This window comes from Pogona vitticeps, chromosome 1 (assembly GCF_051106095.1).
Source record: "Pogona vitticeps strain Pit_001003342236 chromosome 1, PviZW2.1, whole genome shotgun sequence".
Lineage (NCBI taxonomy): Eukaryota > Metazoa > Chordata > Lepidosauria > Squamata > Agamidae > Pogona > Pogona vitticeps.
Genome location: NC_135783.1, coordinates 39346003 through 39367229, shown reverse-complemented (window position 1 = coordinate 39367229; position 21227 = coordinate 39346003). Strand labels below are relative to the sequence as shown.

At 39.4% G+C, this 21227-nt stretch overlaps 1 protein-coding gene across 1 annotated transcript in view; it reads right to left on the bottom strand.

Annotated features, from left to right (window-relative positions):
• Positions 1–243: 243 nt before the first annotated feature.
• The window catches only part of CAPN13 (calpain 13), a 109542-nt gene continuing 88558 nt past the window's right edge, over positions 244–21227 (bottom strand). Inside the window, exons 16-21 of the mRNA XM_078382916.1 lie at positions 20356–20424; positions 19816–19894; positions 17195–17311; positions 12331–12386; positions 8916–8969; positions 244–4397 (exon numbers count right to left, since the gene is read on the bottom strand). Of these exons, the coding sequence (XP_078239042.1) occupies positions 8943–8969; positions 12331–12386; positions 17195–17311; positions 19816–19894; positions 20356–20424 (348 nt within the window). The 3' untranslated portion in view covers positions 244–4397; positions 8916–8942. The remainder of the gene's footprint in view (positions 4398–8915; positions 8970–12330; positions 12387–17194; positions 17312–19815; positions 19895–20355; positions 20425–21227) is intronic.

The window sequence follows — 21227 nt, the reverse complement described above, 5'->3', positions numbered from 1 at the left end:
GGGGGGTTCCAGCGAAGCTTGAAAAGGAACTTTTACTATGGACAATATTCTTTCATTCATTCCATCTTTCCTTGACCTTTTTGGATTACTTTTCCATTATAGTTTTTCTAGGTCTGTTTGCCTGCTGCTCAGTGCAGGTAAAGGACTGATAGAAATGTAGGGAGACTAGGGAGTAAGGGGGGTGGCTTTAAGCCTCTTGCCCACTCTAGTAGAGCTTTTTAGAGCTTTTTAGGATTTTTAGTGTTTTTGTATTTAAAGAGAATTGTTGCTTCATTTCTATTTTGTAACAAGCCTTGAAAATGGTAATATGCTTGCTTTTGCATTAAACTGACTTTATTTTGTAAATCTTTATATCTTTTTAAATAAAATAATAATTATAAAAATCAATTGGCCTCTTGAACAGTATAGCTGTCTTAGTATTACCTTGAGGGGGAAATTAGGCCACATTTACGCTACTGAGTCCTACCCTGTTGAGCACAGCGAGTCTAAAGACTACATAGCTCATGTGTTTTTCTTTTTTGGAATTTTCTAAGGTTGCTGAAATATCTTTTTAGGGCAGACTTGTAAGTAGAGGTTTGGGGCAGCCCTTGGCTGAAGTGACCAGGACTCAACCCAGCTGTATAAGGGGGCACAAGCTTCTAATTACTCTCTGTCCGACTGGTCAAGCATTCCTTTAGAGGAGCTGATCGTTGAGTGGTTTTACCAGTTCCACTCACTGGGGGAGTAGAACTGGTAAAACCACTCCTTACAATATCTCACTTTCCTTAAAAGCCCTACTACGGTTGCAATAAGTTGGTTTTGACTTGACAGCTCAGAACACACATACACATCTATTCTGACAGCTAAGATCCTATGAATACATAGTTTTCCTCCCTCCCTCCCTTCCCACCCCTTGACATAATCTCAGTTGCTAAGAATGGCTAACCTTAGGGCATAAAATCTCCCAAAAGGAAAATGAGAAGGAAAAGATGGTACTGAAGCAGAAAAGGAACTCTGGTGCTGGTGAACTGGCTTGGACCAGGCTTAAACTCTGTTGAGATTCTGAAAGCTCATAATCAGCTCAGAATGTAGGCATTCAGACTGCAGTGAAGAGCTTGTATAGCTTTATTTTTCCTTTACTTATGCATTATGTCCCTCCAAAAATGTATTACCATCCAGGTTGTTACCTAATCTCACTGTTGACAATGTACTGACTTTTGTAATTCATTTTTGTAATTTGTTCATCATCATCTAAAAAGATCAGTTCAAAATGCCATTCAAACGCCCCCATTTTTGATTCATCATGCCATTACTTCGCCAACTGACTTCCTGGCTCAAAGAAGACTGGAGACAGGGCAAAAGAAAAAGAAAAGAAAAAAAGAAAGAAAGGAGGGCTTTTCTCTATACCATTATTCCCATTTTAATCCCACCTGTTACCCACAGCACTACAAAGGCAGTAGAGGGAGGCACAGCTGTAGCCTAGCACTCTTAAACGGAGATGTTCAATGGTGTTAATGATAACAAAGTGCTGGAACCAGGTGAAGCACAGTGAAAGTCCATGGCTTACTGCTTTAATGGAATTTTAATGAAACATTATAGAATTTCCTGTTTATTTGCTTTTAAAGTGAGCTTGCCATGGATTATTGAGCTCTGATTACATAGGCAGTGTGTGGAACTGCCTTCCGTAGTGATTAGTTAGTATGCAATAAAATAGGCTGGATGGTATTTTAGAAACAGCTACCGCTATCTATATTTATATCTGGATGATTCATGGATAGATAGAAACTTATTCCTGTCGAAAACCTATTCAGGCTGTCCAAATCAGGATGTTGCAGACCTCAGGTTTCTTGAATTATTTTGCTTTCTTAATGGAACTCCAGGATACACGGACCAGAACTAAATGGAACAGACATAGAGAGAGAATTTTAAAAAACGGGATGCCTTTCTGCACATTTTTTGGGGGGTGATTCCTAGTAATTTTTCATATCCTTGGAAGTTTTGTTCTTACCAATCAGATGTAAGCATCAGCATTCACTTACATATTAAACAGGTAGAGGAAAGTGGATCATTATTCTGTCTTTTATGGTTTCCAGTAAAATGTACTATCTTAAAAAGTCTGCTTAACAACATTAACTCCCCGCCCCCCTCTATCCAACCCATCCACCTCACTGCATATTGGCTGGCATGATTATGCCTTCTTCTCTCTGTTTTTGCAGCAGTTTTGAAACATGTCTAGATAGCATCTGGCAGGAGTTTGATAGATGTGAGCGAATGGAGGGTAAATATATGGTCCGATGTCTCTCACTCTCCATGGCCATACATGGAGCACTGATTTAGGGTTGCCATATTCTTGAGCTCCAAATCCAGATAGCTTACTTCGCATAACATGCGAATTCACATATTATGCAAATCAGGTACATTAATCATTGCACTCCCCCCACACACACCAGTACATTTTGTCCTGGGAAGTGTTTATATTGTTAGCAGTGATCTGAGAGAACAGGAATAACACAAGCCTTAGAGCACAGGATATGGGACAAGGAAAGCCAAGTTCAAATATTTGCAGATTCAGAAAGCTTACTTGGTTGAGACAGTCAGTATAGAGTGTAGAGAGATGTGCCCAGTTTCAATAAGTGCTAAATGTACGTGTGTGGGTCCCCCCCCCCAAAGTCAGTTTCATGGCAATTTCAGAAAGGTAGACAAGAACAGCAGACTTCTGATCTCCATTGCTTAAGCTATTTGGTAGTTCACTGAGTTGGAATACCTGACTGCTGAGCCAGGGGTCAGGTGTTTGATTCTCCACTATGCTTCCCTAGAGAAGAGCCAGCCTCGGAGTGCTACCAGGAGAAACGAATGGTAAATCACTTCTGAGTAGAGATGGTGACGACCATTTTGACAAGTTGGCCCGCTTTGTGAGTTGCCAAAAGTTGACGACTCACAAAGCACAAACGAAGTTATTCATCGATTCATAGGGGGTTATTTAAAACACCTAAGGCAGGCTAAGGGAATCCAGGCTGCCCTTTGCAAAGATGGCAGCTGCGGCTTCCCTACCCTAAATGAAGCCGCTGCCACCATCTTTGCAAAGGACAGCCAGTTTCCCCTTTTACATTCTGTGGCTGCAGAGGCCTGATAGAGACCTTGGCAGCAGCAGCAACGATTATGGTAAGGGGGTATTGGTGCGGGTGGGGGCTAAGGTAGGGAAAGGAAGGGAGTGGGTGTAGACTGTGGGGCTGGGTGGCTGTGGGGGTGGGTGGCTGCCTATTGACTCACTGATTAGGTGATTGGAGCTAGTAGGCAGAAAGTTTTGTTTTTAAATTACGAAGGAGGAATAAAATGGGGAAATATTCATCAAGCTGTATTCATCAGGACTTAAAATTTTACAAATAAGGATCAATGAATATTTAATGAATCAGCTATTTTCATCAAAAAAAAAAGAGATCCATTTTTATTTTGGTCTCCATCTCTAGTCCTGAGTAATTTATACTCTGGGAAATACTAGGGAAGGACACTGGTAAGTCAGAATTGGTGCATGTTTAATTAAAGTGGACTGCTCACACTTTGGTCAATATTATCTGAGCTGTATAGACCATGCACAAACAGTTGTTAATCTAGATTTCACTGTGTTCCATTACATATGTTTCCAGATAAGTGTGCAAATGATAGCAGCTTATGTCAAGTATCACCTTTGAGCCAAACTTAGTTGTATATTTATCATACTGTAAATATGTAAGAGTGTGTGTGTGTGTGTGTGTGTGTGTGTGTGTGTGTGTGTGTGTGTGTGTGTGTTCCATACCATAGTCACCCAGGACAGCTGACAATTTAGATAAGATATTGTCAGATCTGAAGTATTAAAACATGCATAATAAAAAATCAAAACAATGATGTTGCAATGTGTCTCAGATGTGAGGAACATGTGGCTCCCTTATGGTTTTGGACTACCTCACCCATCATTTCTAGCCAGCAAAGGAAAGGAATTCCAGGCATTGCAATCTGACAGCACCTAGGCAACCACCCACAGTGAAAGCACCCTTGCTGGTATAAATAACAGATGCTTACCTAAGAACACATTTACCTGAGAACTCAAATCTGACCAAAAAATGCAGGTTTCCCAAAATTGAGAACATAACCTATGGTAAATGGTACATTAGACTGGTTTTAAACAGAAACTGATGCCATAACGGAAACCAAGGCAGACATCTTTTTATCAAGGTTTCATCATTGTCCTCCATGGGTATTCCCCATGGAGAAAGCTCCCTTTATTTTTCAAAGTTATTTCCAGACTTCCAAAAATCAGTTCCCTGAAAGCTGCAGTTTCATCTCTACTATCAGATTTTCTTATGATCCTCAATACTTTCTTCTTTTCAAGCCCAATTCCCTGATAAGGATTGCTCAAAGTCACCTTTTCTAAAGCGAGGAGCCTAAAAAGAGGAAAGAAAATGGCATCTGAATTATTTCCCCCTCATATGTTTTATCAGATTTATCAAACAAGCATCAAAAGCACACACCATGTTTTGATAACCAAAATAAGACTGTGCTGTAATTTAAGCATCTGTCCTACTTTTGTTAATGCATGAGCTTTGCCTTGCCAACAGTAGTGTTTTTAAAAACCCGAGTCAAGTCCTAAGGAAAAGTGCTACATTTTTGTTTTGCTTCTTCACACTAGTATAATTTGTAAGTTTAGACATGATGACATTTTCATGCAATTTACTTTCCCATTTAACTAATGTATAGGCTGTGCTTGCTCTCCAATACGTCCAAAGCTTCTGAAGACTGTAATTAGAGTTCCACAGCTCCAATCATCTTGAAAACCACAAGGAATTACATCATAAATATTTTCCCCTTTCATATGCTATATTTCCCTCCTTAATTTAGCTTCTTTGTTTTTCATTTCAGAGGACTGACTACAAGGTCATCAGTAAGGTTTCATGCACAGTTTCGCTTATTTGTGTGTGTGTGTGTGTGTGTGTGTGTGTGTGTGTGTGTGTGTGTGTGTGTGTAAGCCACCAGTTAGGCGGGATATAAATAAAATGAATGAATGAACGAACGAACGAATGAATGAATGAATAAATGTGTCTGTGTAAAAATACACAAACTAAAAAAAATCAAAACTTTGAGGTTGTAACCTGTCCCAGATGAGAACAAACACAGCAGACTGACACATGTCTACTCAGACAGGAATTCAAGGATCGGCTCTATTATAAGCTTGGGATTTATGTACCTGGCTGTGGAGCCAGAGATTGGGAGTTTGATTCCCTACTGTGCCCCCTTAACAGGGCTGAACTTGATAAGCCATCAATTCTCTTCGAGCTCTGCAGTTCTAAGATAATGATGATGATCAGAATGAGTTGGTCAACGCAGTCATGATTTGAGGTGCTATGAAAAGCCATTAAATTGGTCATTTTTTCATATGTATTTATTTACAAGATTTTATGCTGTTGTTATAAATCTTAGAGATGGGCTTCTGGACTTTTCTGTACCAAAACAATTTGGCTAATTTTGATGGGTCTTGATAGGGATATTCTGTCTACAACAGTAAAATGTCTTGGGCCATTTTATTGAAAAATTTCACTGAGTTACCCCCAGCTAAGTGGGCACATTGGACTATATTGCAGGGCAGTTGTATACCATTCTCTCTTAAGGGTGTGGTCAGATGGGCCTTTAGCCTGCTATTTGGACTGTTGTGGGGACGGGTTGGTTTGCTGTTTTTGACAGCACAGAATGGAATCACTGGAACAAACCAAATTGTCCCCAGGGCATTCCTACCAGCACCTTTTTGGCCCCTGCCAGGGACTTCTCCATTTTTGGTGCTGGTAGGATCATTCTGGTTTGTAAACACTGGGAATGGGCCAAAAGCAATTCTTCCTCTAATTTGCCAATATTGTGAACTGGCTTAAGAAGAGATCCACTTCACAATATTATCTATTTATTTATTTATTTATTTATTTATTTATTTATTTATTTATTTATTTATTTATTTATTTATTTATTTATTTATTTATTTATTTATTTATTTATTTATTTATTTATTGCATTTATATGCCGCCCATCTAGAAATAGTCTAGATTAGACATAGTCTAAATTAATCACTTCCTCAGCTCCATGGGGGGGGGGGCAAGGAAGTGATTTTTTTAAAAAAAATGTGCATTTAGCCAGCAGATATTCACTGTATCACTTTAAAGACCAAAATGACTAATGAAAAGCATCTGTGTTATTTTTTACAGCAGGAAAACTAACAGCAGGCTGAATTTTGTTTTCCTATTATACATTTACTCTCATTAGTCTTTTGGGCCTTAAATGATGCAGTGAATATTTGCTGGTCTTATACTTTAATAATATTTTTCACTTTCTTGTACTATCAATGAAGAATCACTCCAAATAGTTTATAGGATGTCCTAGCAATTCTATACAGCCCACCGCAGCCTGCTCCTAATGCCACATGCAGACAATCCAATTTCAGTTTACACTCATAAACACAGGACTCTGCAGCACCCTTGACTTTAACTACTGTCCCTCTCAGGTAGATAACAACATTCTGCTTAGATTCATACTTGTGCAGTTTGTGACAAAAATACATCCTGTCTCTTATTGCCACATGATCTTCAGATTTGTAAATGTTTTGTTTTGCTTTATTTTGCATATTTCTTGAGGTTTTTTGTGTATATGTGCATTTAGTAAAATGTGCAGTATTGGAAAATCTGATGGCTTTTGCTTTATTGACTAGATAGCACTGGATGTATTTTGCATACATTTGAGTCATAGAACCATTGTATGGGGGGACAAACAAATGTATAAGAATGCAGCCTATTCTTACTTTACATGCCTGGGAATTTTGTGCAAAATAAATTTGTGAGAATTGCAAGAAGAATGTACACACACATGGACACAATCCTCTGTTAGCATCTTGATCTTTGGCTGGAGCCAAGCTCTCTCAGTGGGACCAGCGAGCCTTTCTATGTAATTTTGACATGATGAGATGGCCAGATTCAAGGAAAACTCTAAGAAGCAGCAAAATTCTGTCACAGCAATTTTTACCATAATAAGCAGTACAGAGTAAAAATGAGCAAACACCTCTCTCATAGTTTTCACATTTAAACTAAAATACAAGGAGGATTTCCAACCTAGCAGTTCGAAAGCATGTAAATGCGAGTAGATAAATAGGTACCACCACGGTGGGAAGGAAATGGCATTCTGTGTCTAGTCGCGCTGGCCATGTGACCACGGAAACTGCCTTCAGACAAATGCTGGCTCTATGGCTTGGAGACAGGGATGAGCACTGCGCCCTAGAGTCGAACACAACTGGACTAAATGTCAAGGGGAACCTTTATCTTTACCTTACAAGGAAGATTAAATGCATCTAGCTGGGATTTAAGCATACCTAAAAGTGGATGGCTCCATGATGTAAGGCAGGGATAGAAATGTTTGTTGCCTGAGGGCTGATTTTCTGATTGCAGGGCCACCCAGATACACTGCACAAAATGGCCCCCCAAAATAAAAAAAAAGCAAATGGAATGGAATCCCCAAACTAGAAATGGCTTGAAGTCTATTTGTAGTCCTCCAGAATTGGTGCTTTGGTGTATTCAACAGTGCATGGGAGGCTAATAATAACAATAACAATAACAATAACAATAACAATAACAACAACAACAACAACGACAACGACAATGCCAACAACAACAACAACAACAACAACAACAACAACAACAACAACAACAATAATAATAATAATAATAATAATAATAATAATAATAATAATAATAATAATAATAATAATAATAATAATAATAATAATAATAATAATTCATTGCCATTAAGTTGATTCTAATTTATGGTGATCCTTTCTAGCCTTTTCTAGGGATAAAATACACAGGAGGGGGTTCACCATTCTCTTCTTCTGGAGGCACTCTAGGACTGTGCAGCCTGCCCAGGGCTATGTAGGCTCGCAGATACAGAGAGGACTTGCACACCCGGAGTTCGGCTCTGCAGCCAGGTACCTAAGTCACTGAGTTATCCAGTCACTGCTGGCTGGAGGTGGTGGAGGAGGGCTGAATTATGATCCTGGGATGCTTCCAGGGACCAAGCTTACTTTTTTCCCCAGAAAAAGACAAGGCCAGGCAAGGGCTAGGAGCTGCAAACTTTGAGGCTGGCATGCAGCCCCATTTGGCCCATTGCTGGTATAAGGCTACAGTTTTACACACCCTTAACTTTATAGCAGGATTCCCAGTGCGATGTAGTGGTTAGAGTGATGAACTAGGAATTTGGAAAACGGGGTTTGAATCCCCACATGACCATGGAAACTCACTGGGGGAGTGGAACTGGTAAAGCCACTCCTGAAGTACTATATCTCACTTACCTTGAAATCCTAATAGGGCTGATTCCAGCTTGACAGCAGAGAACACACACACAGCTTTATAGCAACTCCATTTGATTCTGTTTGGATTAACTCTATGTACATGTAAGATCTCTGGAGAAGTCAATGCATTATCAACTCATTAAATGTGTGTTGGTGAGTGGGGTCAGGTTAAACTTTTAGATGATTATATGTAAAAGTGAGAGCCACTGGGGTATTATGGATAGTCTGAGTGATGGAGTAGAATGCAAGGGGCCTGAGGTCCTTTGCCATGGAAACTCACTGGGAGTGGCCCTAATTATAGCAATCTTTCAAATAACTCTTATCCATTAAAAATCCTATTGAAGCCCATCTTAACTCTGACGTGACTTGATGGTGCATAACAATATAGGTGGGTGGCTCAGGTGGGTGGCTCAGGAACATGAAAACTAGTGTTAAAAGGTGTCAGATGTTGGAATGGCTTTAGCTACACATTCTGCCTTAGAGCTACCTCAACCACAGACGTAATTAGCTTGCTTGAAAACAGCAAAGCAATCATAGGTAAATATATACACTATGTGTATATAATAATACTTTTATACATTCTTACCTGCATTTATAAAGCGATATCACATAATTAGCAATACATGATCATTGTGAACCACTAGGAGAAAGATGTGGAAAGAAAGAGAAGAAAAATAATGTATTAGAAAAATCACAGTAAAACATATCTAGTTATTAAGGTTCTCCTCCCCAACCAACTTTGATTTTGGAGTAGAGTCTGCTGTCCTGAAGACAACGGCAGAAATCTCTCAATATGCTGTGAGTTGTTTGGGGTTAAATGATGGGGGGGGGCTTCATCATTTAACCCGGATACCACAGACTGCCCCTGCAGAAAGTCATCTTGTATGCATGGAGGGTGATGAAAATAGTAATGGGAATGGGGCACAGCTTAAAAAATGAATTTTGTGGGTGACAACGGCTAGAATCCCAATACAGCCTGGCTCCTAGCCATGCTAACTGTTGGATTCTGTAAGCTGTTGTGAGGAAGGTAAGTTTTCTAAGCTCAAACAGAAGAGAAGTCAGAGCAAAAATATGCATCTTCATGCCCTCTTGTCATACACTTCATTTTAGTGGTGAGGGAAACCTATACAGCCCTTTTGATTGACCATCCATCCACTGTATGAAATAAAGCAGCAAAGCTGAATCATGGTTCTTGGTGCATTTGGGTAAAAAAGCCACTTTGCTTTCATTGAACTGGACTTGCAGCTCTGAAATTGCTCCAAGGGGGGGACAGGCTCCTTGTAGCCTTCCAATCTGTCCCCATGTTACACCACATTTCTGTATTTGAGGACAATTCAATTCATATTTCTCAAATCCTTCTCAGAAGAGCCCTCAATCACAGCTCCTCAGTTGACCTCAAGCTCTTTGTTTTTGCTGCAGCAGATTGATGGGACTACCTCTCTAGAAAGAACAGAGGCAGGTGTTTGCAAGGCAGTCATGTCGAGCTGAGGAGGGTCAAATCAATGTGTCTACCAACCCCCTCAGAGATTTTTCATGGGAGATAAATCTCTGTTCAGGGCAAGAGGCTGTTTATGGACAACAGTAAACTCCTCAGGTACACAGCATAGAACAGATGTCACACTTCAAGCAAAAAGGCTTACCCTGGATGTTTTTGTTATTGTTTTGGGGTGTGTGTCTCTGTGTGTGTATGTGCGTGCCCCTCAACTAGTTTTTCTCATATGTACTTTTGGTTCAGTTATGTGATGCATTTAGAAAATAATGGAAACAGATTGAATGAGGTAGCATAGAGAGAGAGCCCAATTGCTCTCCGATGTTAATTCAACAGCTAAGGACATTTCCTGAGGCTGTGACACACTTATTAGCGATGCACATGATTTTTTCTGCTTAGAATATGTGAGATTGTGTATTACTGTCCAAAACAGTAAATGGAAACACTGTGCTTATTTGTGCTGTTATAGAAACACAGCAAGATGCCCTATCAGACTCTTTGTCTGCTTATCCCACTTCTGTTTACTTTGACTGACAAGAAGCCTCTTTGAATTATTTGATACCCAGTCCTGTAATGAGAAATGACAGAAATGGAGCCCAGAACCTCCTGCATACAACATGTGTCCTGTCACTGTAGTGGAGGCTTGACCTGAGGTTTGTCTTTCCGCCTGGCGACCTGGGGAAGCATAGCGGTTTCTAAGAATTCAACCAGTGCCCCCTGGCATGGTAACCCTAACTGTAGCTCAGTGTCTTGTGTGGGGAGGAGTTGTCATATTTTTCAATCATTACAGTAAGAGACATCAATGCGGACCATCCTTGTGGCCGAGTAGGTTGCCTCTGGTGCTGGCTAGGGCTGCATATAGGCACACATGCATACATGGAGATACTCACATTGCCCCTCTATATGGACATTCTCTCTGTCTCTCTCTCTCTCTCTCTCATGTACACACACAAATCCTCCAGCAAAGGACTGCTCCCCCCCATGACTACTCCTCACAGGAAAATAGCCATTTCAGAAGCAAGATTACTGGGATCTGGAGAGGATGAAGCCATCTCCACCAAGAGAAACAGCAGCCTTGGAAACAGGGTTTATTCTCTGCCCACAGCTAGTCAGTTGGGCTGTTGCAAAGGTGGATTGGGTCCTTTTTGCTTTAGGAGCCACAAAGGGAGTGGCTCCTAAACCTTCAATCTGTGGTCATACAGGGGTGCATACTGTATGACCACAGACTGAAGGTTGTGTCCCCCCAGACACCCCTAAAACATCTTGCAAAAGGTTGTGAAGATCTAAGACTCTCTCTCTCTCTCTCTCTCTCTCTCTCTCACACACACACACACACACACACACACACACACACACTCTTTCCCCCTGTAGATTGAATTTGATGGTGTCTTTTCTTTTCTCTATTTCTCATCATAAAGCATTTATCTCCTCATATTATTCTCATTAATAATAATTGTCTACATTATTGCTTTGAGCATATCTAGTACTCCCGGTCATTGGGAAATAATTTGAAGTGTTCCACTATGGGTTATGAATTCTGGTTGCACAGAGGCAACTTCTTCATCATACCACATTATGAAAAAACTAGAACTTAATTCTGCAGTATTATATGTTAAAGAAGAGGAACACTTTTGCTTGATTTGCAAATTCTGCTTTCCAAAAATTCAAATGTTTCAGTAGTCATGTATGGTTGAGACTAGACATGGGGACGAATATAAAAACAAATCAGGATATTCAATGAATATCCTGGATTTGTCAGATAGTTGTTGTTTCGTATTCTTGGAGTCCAGAGACCCCAACAAATACGAAGCAACAAATATAACCCTTTTATATTAATCCCTTCGTTCCCTATCTGCATATGCCCCCGTGGATCAGCTTTCCCCCAGGGGCATAAGCAGAGAGGGATTTTCCCATCTGACAGCTCGCTAAAGATTGCCAGAAGGGAAACCCACCCCTGGGGCTGGGGATGGCTTGGATTGGGTTTTCCCTCTCTTTCTGTGCCCTGCGGGGACATTGGAAGAGGGGGCAAGGGATAAAGGGATCCCCTGACTCTGTTGCCTTTGCAAAGACAGTGAGGCCAGGGAATGGCTTCAGTCCAGCTTTCCCCCTCTTTCTATGCCGTGGTGGCATAGGAAGAAGGGGAAAGGGATCAAAGCGGGGATCGCAAAGGCAATGGAGCTGCGGGATCACTTTGATCACTTTCCCCCTCTTCCTATGCCATGTAGCATAGGAAGGTTGTGGGGGCTGGACCTTTTTTTATAGCCCCAGGGGCTGTCTAATTTTTTTTTAAATGACCTGATGAACCAATGAATTGGGCCACTTGATGACCCATGAAACAAGACGAAGCACCATTTTGGTGCCTCGTCCCAATCTCTAGTTGAGACTAACAGGGCTGCTTCATTGGATGATTCTGTTCTGTTTCAAGAAAGGCATTTTATTTCAAAAGACTAAATTTCCAAAGATATTTTTTTTAAAGGCAGAAAATACAAAAATGGTAATAAGTGGTGCTCACCTGATCTTCAGTGAAAGAGATTTCCGTCCCATCTCCACGTAAATTGTGAAATACCTCTGGGGAGTTGAATATAAAAGTTCATTACAAGGGTGGAAAAGAAGAGTTTATAAAGCTACCTAATAAAAGAATAGGTCTGTAACATACTGTGAATTCTTTTTTTAAAAACCCTGTACATTTAGTTACTAATATCTAAAACATAAAAAAAGCAACCTTGAACAGCTTTGGGTTCTGTGGCGGAACCCCCACATCATGCCTGTCCATCATGGGAAGCAAGGGCGGGAGCCTATGAGAGGACAGGAGGGGCGGAACAAAAAGGACAGGGAGACAGTTAGACAGTTAGGGAAGGGAGTTGGAGAAAAAAGGTTGCAGATAGGGAATTGAAGAGAGAATTAGGAGACTATATTGAGAATGTTAAGGGAGAATGCTAGAGAGAATAGGAAAGAGTGTAAAAGTATAGAGAATATATATAGTCAAAGATTATTATAACAGTGAATAAAAACAAACAAACCCAACATGAAAGTAAATGATATTTAATGAATAAGTCTAAACATCTGTGATTTACTCCTGTAATTTGCATGACATCTATAAAATCAATAAATCTGTTGAATTGGCAGCACATGTCTAAGATCTATTTGGTATTAAGGGAATAATATCTGGTGGCAGCGTGAAGTGAGGACACACATCCAGAGGGTGGACTTGTGTTTAAGGCAAAATAAACAAAGGGCACGGGGTGTACATCACAGGCTCATATACCTTTCTCCTACAACACATATGTGAGGCTGGAAGAGTCTGCTTCCTCATTGAAACTAACCCTTTTGTCATTTTGCACAAACTGTGGATAGTGTAAACTATGTTCTGTTGCAGTAAACCAAGATCAGAAAGTTTGGTTTTTGATTTAATTTAAATGCAGAGTATGGAAAAGTTACTTTTTTGATCTACAGCTACCAGAATTTCCCAGTCAACATGGTCAGTGGCCATAAAACTGAAATACATAAAGCTTAGTCATTGGCAATAAATATACTAGAATATGGTGGCCTATTTGGTCTCATCCCTTTGTCTCTGGCCTCAACCATCTCTAGAAAGCTCTTTGAAGTTGATTTTGGGTTTTAAACCAGCTCTTGAATCGTTTGCTATAAGGCAGTAGTTCCCAAACACAAAGCTTCAGATAATGTCCAAATACAACTCCTAGATGCACTAGCCAGCATAGCCAAGGATCAGGTGACTGCTATTTAATTTCTACTTGTTCTCTACCTCCATTCCTGAGAGTTGGAGGATATTTGTGGCCCCCAAGTTTGTGAACTGAGAACTTCTGGATAGCTCATGGGGTTAGGTCTCTGGCTGTGGAGCCAAAGGTTGAGAGTTCGATTCCTCACTGTGCCTCCTTGACAGGGGCTGGATTTGATGATCTATAGGGTCCCTTCCAGCTCTGCAGTTCTAAGATTACACTATTATCATTATTATCATAGCCGGGGTCCCATGTTTGGGGACCACTGTTGGAAGGCAATCTAGAGGAAGGACGTGATAAGACAAGATAAGGTAAGAGAGCAAACATACTTTTTCTGGCTCTAGCAAAACTGCCCTAAGCTGCAGATTTAACCATCCAGACCAAACATTCTCAGAGTGAAAAATGACACATGAATGGTATGGCCTTAATTGTCATTTAATCTTGACTTGTTCTCCATGTCTATTTTAGTGTGGATGATACAGGACAAGGTGCTTTTGATTTAGGTATTATTAGTGTGTTTATCCTAGGAAAATGAGTAATGGTTTAATGAAACTGTTTGTTTGGTCATTTATTTATTTATTTATTTATTTATTTATTTATTTATTTATTTATTTATTTATTTATTTATTTATTTATTTATTTATTCATTCATTCATTCATTCATTCATTCATTCATTCATTCATTCATTCATTCATTTATTTATTTATTTATTTATTTATTTATTTATTTATTTATTTATTTATTTGTTCTCAGTTCCCGTTATTGGATTGCTGTCCTTTATTTCCATTTAGCTCAGCTCTTCTTTTTATCCCTGAGAAAACTCCACTGGCAGCACTTTCAAGTATTTGAAGAAATGCATAATGGATTTTAAATTTTTGGTAACTGAAAGAGATCAATGGATTTTCGATGCTTATTATATGCAGCTTTGGAGGTATGAATACTCTCCTTCAGTAACTTTTAAAAGATTTTATTCTTCCACTGATATTGTGAGAGGCTTCTATCAAAGCCAGAGAATGTAACATTTTAGCACCCATCAGATGTAGAAATTACAGAAATAATCTGACAAGAGCAAAGATAAAAAGACACAGTAATAGGAAGATAATGGCATGTGCAGCCTGTTTTTTTTCCTTTGCTTCAGAATCTTCCTGGTCAGAAGAAACAAGCCACTTTACAGAGAGTAGTTTGTCTCTTTAGCCTTGGGAAATCTGTTCATTGCCCAAGTTGCCCAGGTCTGCTTTCAGGATTGAACTGCAGGCATCTTTTCATGCCCTTTTCCCACTATCTTAGCGCTGGGAACATTTCTGAAGAAAGGGGAGACAAACTTTGTACACAGTCTGTACAGCCCAACCAAGGAAAGCTGCACATATAACAAGAGATGCACATTAATTGCTAGATTTGGAACTGCACGCATCAAACTGTGAGTGATGCAATATTTCCACTGTATTGTGTTGAACTGGATGCATTATCAAATATGCATTCTCATACATTCTTGCACAGTTAGCTACACATACCATATCACACTGTATGTATGTATGTATGTATGTATGTATGTATGTATGTATGTATGTATGTATGTATGTATGTATGTATGTATGTATGTATGTATGTATGTATGTATGTATGTATGTATGTATGCATGCATGCATGCATGCATGCATGCATGCATGCATGCATGCATGCATGGTTAGAGATGCATCAGATTTGAAAAGTGTATGTCTGAGAGTCTTTCCTTTATTTGGATATTCATATCTTTGGATCTTCCTTTGTATTTTTAATTTACATCTTTCTTTCTCCCCACCCCCAACATCAACAGCAGATCTGAGATCACAGATTTGGCTAGCTGGGCTTCACCTTGCTACAATGCTATACATCTTTAGCATAACTATTTTAAAAAGATATATACCATGCTACTCGACAATATGTTTTAGGAAATGGAGTTGGATAATATAGTGCCTGTTGGCCTTTTATTTATATTGTTTAAAACAGGATGATGTAGCCATTTCATGTTATATTTCTGTTCCATTTTCTGGACCTTTTGAATTACTTTGTGAATATTTTGATCCTCAAAATCTTTGGTAGGTGAATAGATTAACTTCCAATTTAAAAAACCCCAAATCATTCTGTAACATCATTACAACATATTAATTCCTATCACATTGTCATGGTTATAATGGTGCACATATGAACAGGAGATAAATCAGTTTGGTTTTCATTATACAGTATTAGGAACTATGATCATTTTCATTTCCTGAATTAATATGCAAATTGGGACATAGTTGCCCAGTATGCAAATCAGGATGCAAACCGGGATCCATCAATGTTTGTAATTCCTCAGACTTTGTGGTGAAGTCCATCAAATCAAAACTGTGAATATAATGTGTGTATTACAGAAATTCACACATAAAATGCATATAATTAGAGTAATATGTAGAGATGCATTTTTCCTTGCGTATGTATCTTATATGAACATCTCACATTTTTGTGCACATTTCTACCATATGGTTTTGCACACTTCTTTCTAATGTATACATTAACAGAAATGCATTGTTGTTGTTTAGTTGTTAAGTCATGTCCGACTCTTCGTGACTCCATGGACCAGAGCATGCCAGGCCCTCCTGTCTTCCACTGACTCCCGGAGTTATGTCAAATTCATGTTGGTTGCTTCAATGACACTGTCCAACCATCTCGTCCTCTGTCATCCCCTTCTCCTCTTGCCTTCACACTTTCCCAACATCAGGGGCTTTTCCAGGGAATCTTCTCTTCTCATGAGATGGCCAAAGTATTGGAGCCTCAGCTTCAGGATCTGTCCTTTCAGTGAGCACTCAGGGTTGATTTCCTTCAGAATGGATAGGTTTTTTCTCCTTGCAGTCCAGGGGACTCTCAGGAGTCTCCTCCAGCACCACAATTCAAAAGCATCAGTCTTCAGTGGTCAGCCTTCTTCATGGTTCAGCTCTCACTTCTATACATTGCTACTGGAAAAACCACAGCTTTGACAATGCGGACTTTTGTTGGCAAGGTGATGTCTCTGCTTTTTAAGATGCTGTTGAGGTTTGTCTTTGCTTTCCTCCCAAGAAGCAGGCATTTCTTAATTTCGTGGCTGCTGTCACCATCTGCAGTGATCATGGAGTCCAAGAAAGTAAAATCTGTCACTGCCTCCATATCTTCCCCTTCTATTTGCCAGGAGGTGATGGGACCAGTGGCCATTATGTAAATTTTTTTATGTTGATCTTCAGACCATTTTTTGCGCTCTCCTATTATTATTATTATTATTATTATTATTATTATTATTATTATTATTATTATTATTATTATTATTATTATTATTATTATTATTATTATTATTATTATTATTATTATTATTATATAATCAACAACTATCATACCTAGTAAGAAGTGTAATTGAGGGACTCTCTCCCTTTTCCACTCTAGCTACTTACATAATCAAGGGTGTTATTTACTATTTTACCCTTTGTCCTCAAAAGAAAACTGATTCAGTGGGGGGGAAAGGACTTTTATTTCAAAAAATTTGGAAGCTGTAGAAATGGAAACATATTAATTCGTTCTTAGCTGCACGATCACCTTATAATCTTGTTTCATTTTGTGTTTTTTTTTTTAAACTTTGCAAATGTGTGACTTACTTGCCATGGTCTCAAGACGAATCATACAGCATGCAAAATCAGGAAAGTATAGCCTCATGGAAGGATCACCATATCTCACAATCATCAATCTGAGCAGCTTGTGATCCACCAACAGCCCTATAAACAGCAGCAGGAAAAGACTCAGGATACGATCACAATATCAAACGGGCACAGTCGAATAATGCATACTACCTGTACAGGTGTTGTCTGCCACACCGAATATTCATGTCAGGCTAATATAAAAACGCCTGCACAAATATCAAAGAAACAGAGAATATCCTCGTTTATATGGAGAAGAGTCACACAGTTTTACAGTGCAATATTATTGAGTTTTAAGCCATTTCAGTGAAGTTTACTCCCAGCGTAAGACTGTAGTATTAACTGAGTCTCCCAGTTGCCAAGCTCGACAATGAAACACATCTGTTGTTTTGTACAAATCTCAAGCAACAGAGAGATTTCAGTCTGGAAAATGTGAACTGAAAGTTAGTGGAATTTTAGCTTCTAATAGTGTTTCTGAACAAACCACTTAGGGTGTGACTAGATAGCCAAATTACCTGGACTTAGATTGGTCTGGATCAGTGTTCCCAGTCTTGGGTGCCTGAACATTTTTGGACTGCAACTCCGAGAAGCCTTTGTCAGCAGAGCTAGTGATAAAGGCTTCTTGGAGTTGCAGACCAAGAATGTCTGGAGATCCAAGGATGAGAACTTCTGGTCTAGATTGTGCTAAACAGTGTTGCTTTGAGATGCAGCATGTAATTTGTGGCAATCCTTGTGCCCGGATGCAGGGATCAACCATACTGCACCTCAAGTGATCCCATTTAGCACAACCAGGCAAAACATGGATAAGGAGAAGAGGGTTGTTTGTTTGTTTGTAGTTTGTCTTCCTTCCCTTAAAGAAAGCATCCCATTTCTCAAGAATATTAAGCAGCTTAAGCAAAGCACAGAGGAGGAGGAGAGATGATTTCCCCACCCCTTTCCCCTTAAAAGGAAAGAAGATCAGACTCAATGATGTTAAAGGAAAAGAAAACAAACAAATAACCCCCTCCAGCCTCCTCCTCTGTGCTTTGCCTCCGTTGTTTAATACTCTTGAGAAATGCAAAGCTTTCTTTCTACTTAACGTTCATAATAGGCGAAGATCTGCATTTATGACCATATCATGCAAATTTGTGCAGAGTGAAACTCAAACTATCTAATCTGAATTTGCAGAACTGCAGTATGGCAAACGTTCTTCTTTCCTCTCCCTGCCTTTTCCCTGTTTGCCAACCTTGTCAGATCAGTGGCCCATCTTTCTAGTCTAGTCTGTCAAAAATAACTGGCAGCAGTTCCCCAGAGTTTCTCAAGGGTATGAGGCAGAATTCTTTCCTAGCCCTTTCTGGAGACCCCATCATACACATTGGTGGACCTCTCTAAGTACTAACCAAACCCAACAGTGCAGCCTCTGTACCAGTTGTGGTGACATCAGGCAGTTTGTTGTTTCAAAAAAAAAAACCACATTGGGAGCTGGAGAAAGAGACAATGAAGGATATAATCCTGATCGCCAGAGAGAGAGGAATGCATTTGGACTCAGACATCAATTGTTAGATGCAACGTTTCTGTCAGAATGGGATTAGGTTCACTTCAAAGAAGTCTAGAATTTATTGAATGTTGTAAAGTGCAGGAGAGGAAGGAAATTTAAGGAAGTTTACATTTCCTTTTTAATTCTGCTCTTCTGTGAGAAGAAGCTGACTTTGCCACATTTACAGCCAACGTTGTCACAAACACTTTTCTTCAGTTCATTCCCAGTACTATTTCTTGTTTGCTTTTAAAGACTTCACTGCACACAATTTCTCTTTCTATGCTATATTTTATTGCCCTGATTATCACAATGCCTTCCTGGCATCATCCTTTATGCAATGCATTACTGATAAATTCCAGATAGTAGCATTCAAATATCTTCTCCTCTGTCTCCCCATCCCCTCCTCTCCTCCGCCTCCATCATATAAGTCTCCGGAGGCCCTGAAGTTTCCACCCTCTCCTTCCTTTCCTGGCTGAAGAATCTCCAAAAGTCTTTTGGCTGTCACTTGATTACACCTTTTTTACTTCCCCACAGGGAAGAGGAAAATTAATATCTAAGTAGGAAATGTGTCTTAAACAGCCATCTTGACATCTAAAAGCTCACCTGACAGACAGCATTATTGGCTAGCAGCATCCTTTATTATGTATGATGGATTGTAGGCAAAAATGCAATTGCAAAAGGATTCTGTTGGAACAACTAAAAAATCTGGGGCTGGGATGGAGGGGGAGAATTGGTTGCAATTCCAACACGGTTCAGCAGATGGCAGTGTGAGCTCAAAGGATTTGGATCTTGACTTCCATGTAGGAAGAGAAAAACAGTTCAATGGGTTTCCACATGCCCAGTTGCATGGAATAAGCCTTTCTTATTCTTCTGCAAAGGTTTGATTTATTTCTAAGACTTTGATAGTTCTCCAACCCCCATCCTTCCCTGACTCATGACTAGGGTGCCACTGCTGGTATTTCTGTGAAATGTCTGTTTTAGAATTTTTCCCTCAAAAATGTACTTAATCAAATTTTGAAGTTAAATTAGCCTTAGCTAAAAATCTGTTGAGAGTTTATCACTGTACCTGTCCCCTCTATTACTCTTTTCAAATCAGAGACATCGAGGAATCCAGAGTTTCTTTCATTTTCTTGTCTAAAGATGTCCTGGGAAAGATACAAATTTAAGGTATCATTTTAAAACAAAAGAAATAGCTTTTTGCAGTGACTAAGGCATAACTAAATTGCATTGGGATCGCAAGGCAACAAGCTGTGTTTTTTCTTTTGTTCTGTGATTGTAACCTTTAGTTGTTTTCTAGTTTCTTGTATAAGTGGAAGAGTCTGGGTTGGCCTTACTCCTTAAGTGTGTTTTGTAACACAAGTCAGTGGCTTGGAGCATCCTGATGTTATATAGAAAAACCCCTATAAAAGTAATTGCTTTAGTTCATTTGACTATTGAGAAGGAAGCTACTTTTTTAAAGTTATCAATATTAGAATAATGGCAACTTAACAACTTTTGGAGGACATATGAACTATAAAAGTAACTATTTTTAAGTAATTTTCCAAGCTCTGACAACAGCAGCAGTAGCAACAACAACAGAGTTTGGGTTTATACCTCTCATCCATACCTTATACCTGTTGAGATCTCTCCAAAGTCTTCCAAACTCATCCAGTGTAAGGCTTCCATTAGCATTGGTCTGTATATGTGGTTAAGTTTTAAGTCAGTTTTGAACTGGCAGTTCTCAAATGCATTATCTTTTAGATGTTTTGTTGCTCATGGGGGAAATGGCACTACATTTCAATGTCACTTGAGTTCCCTCCTTATCTGTTGTGTGACCTGAGCTGAATATGGTATTCTGGTGTGGACTGTACCACATCAGATAGGGAGAGTGGTTGCATGCTTGTGTTGATCTCCATGCCAAAGAAGGAAAGACAGACAGACAGAAAGAACACACAAAAACCTTCCTGTACATATAAAAGTGGTATATGAGAGGAAACATTTAACCACATTCTCCTTAGTATGCTTTCTATTTGAAGGTTGTTGAGGCTTGTTTTTTTTAAAAAAAGTGTGGTGGTGGCAAATCTTTCCCATGAGCCAATGGATTTTTCATGATGCCTCCAATAATAACAACAAAACCAACAACAATCTTAGAACTGCAGAGCTAGATCGTGGAATCCAGCCCTTTTCAGGAAGCACAGTGGGGAATCTGAACTTCTAACGTCTGGCTCCACACAATCAAATACCTAAACTGTGGAGCTATCCAGCAGTTCTGAAGTCATGAAAGACTGTGGGGTTAGGGGGAGTTACAGTTGTGTTCAAAATTATTCAGCCCCCACTGAAATTGAATGTTTTGGCCATTTTGACATTGATTTTGATCATTCAGTCATCTTGCTTACATTTACATGAAAGAGGCACTTGTAGGTCAGAGAAATATAACCTTAAGTTTATAATGAAATAACCACAAATGTCTTTTCTGTGCTCACATCATTATTAGTTTTT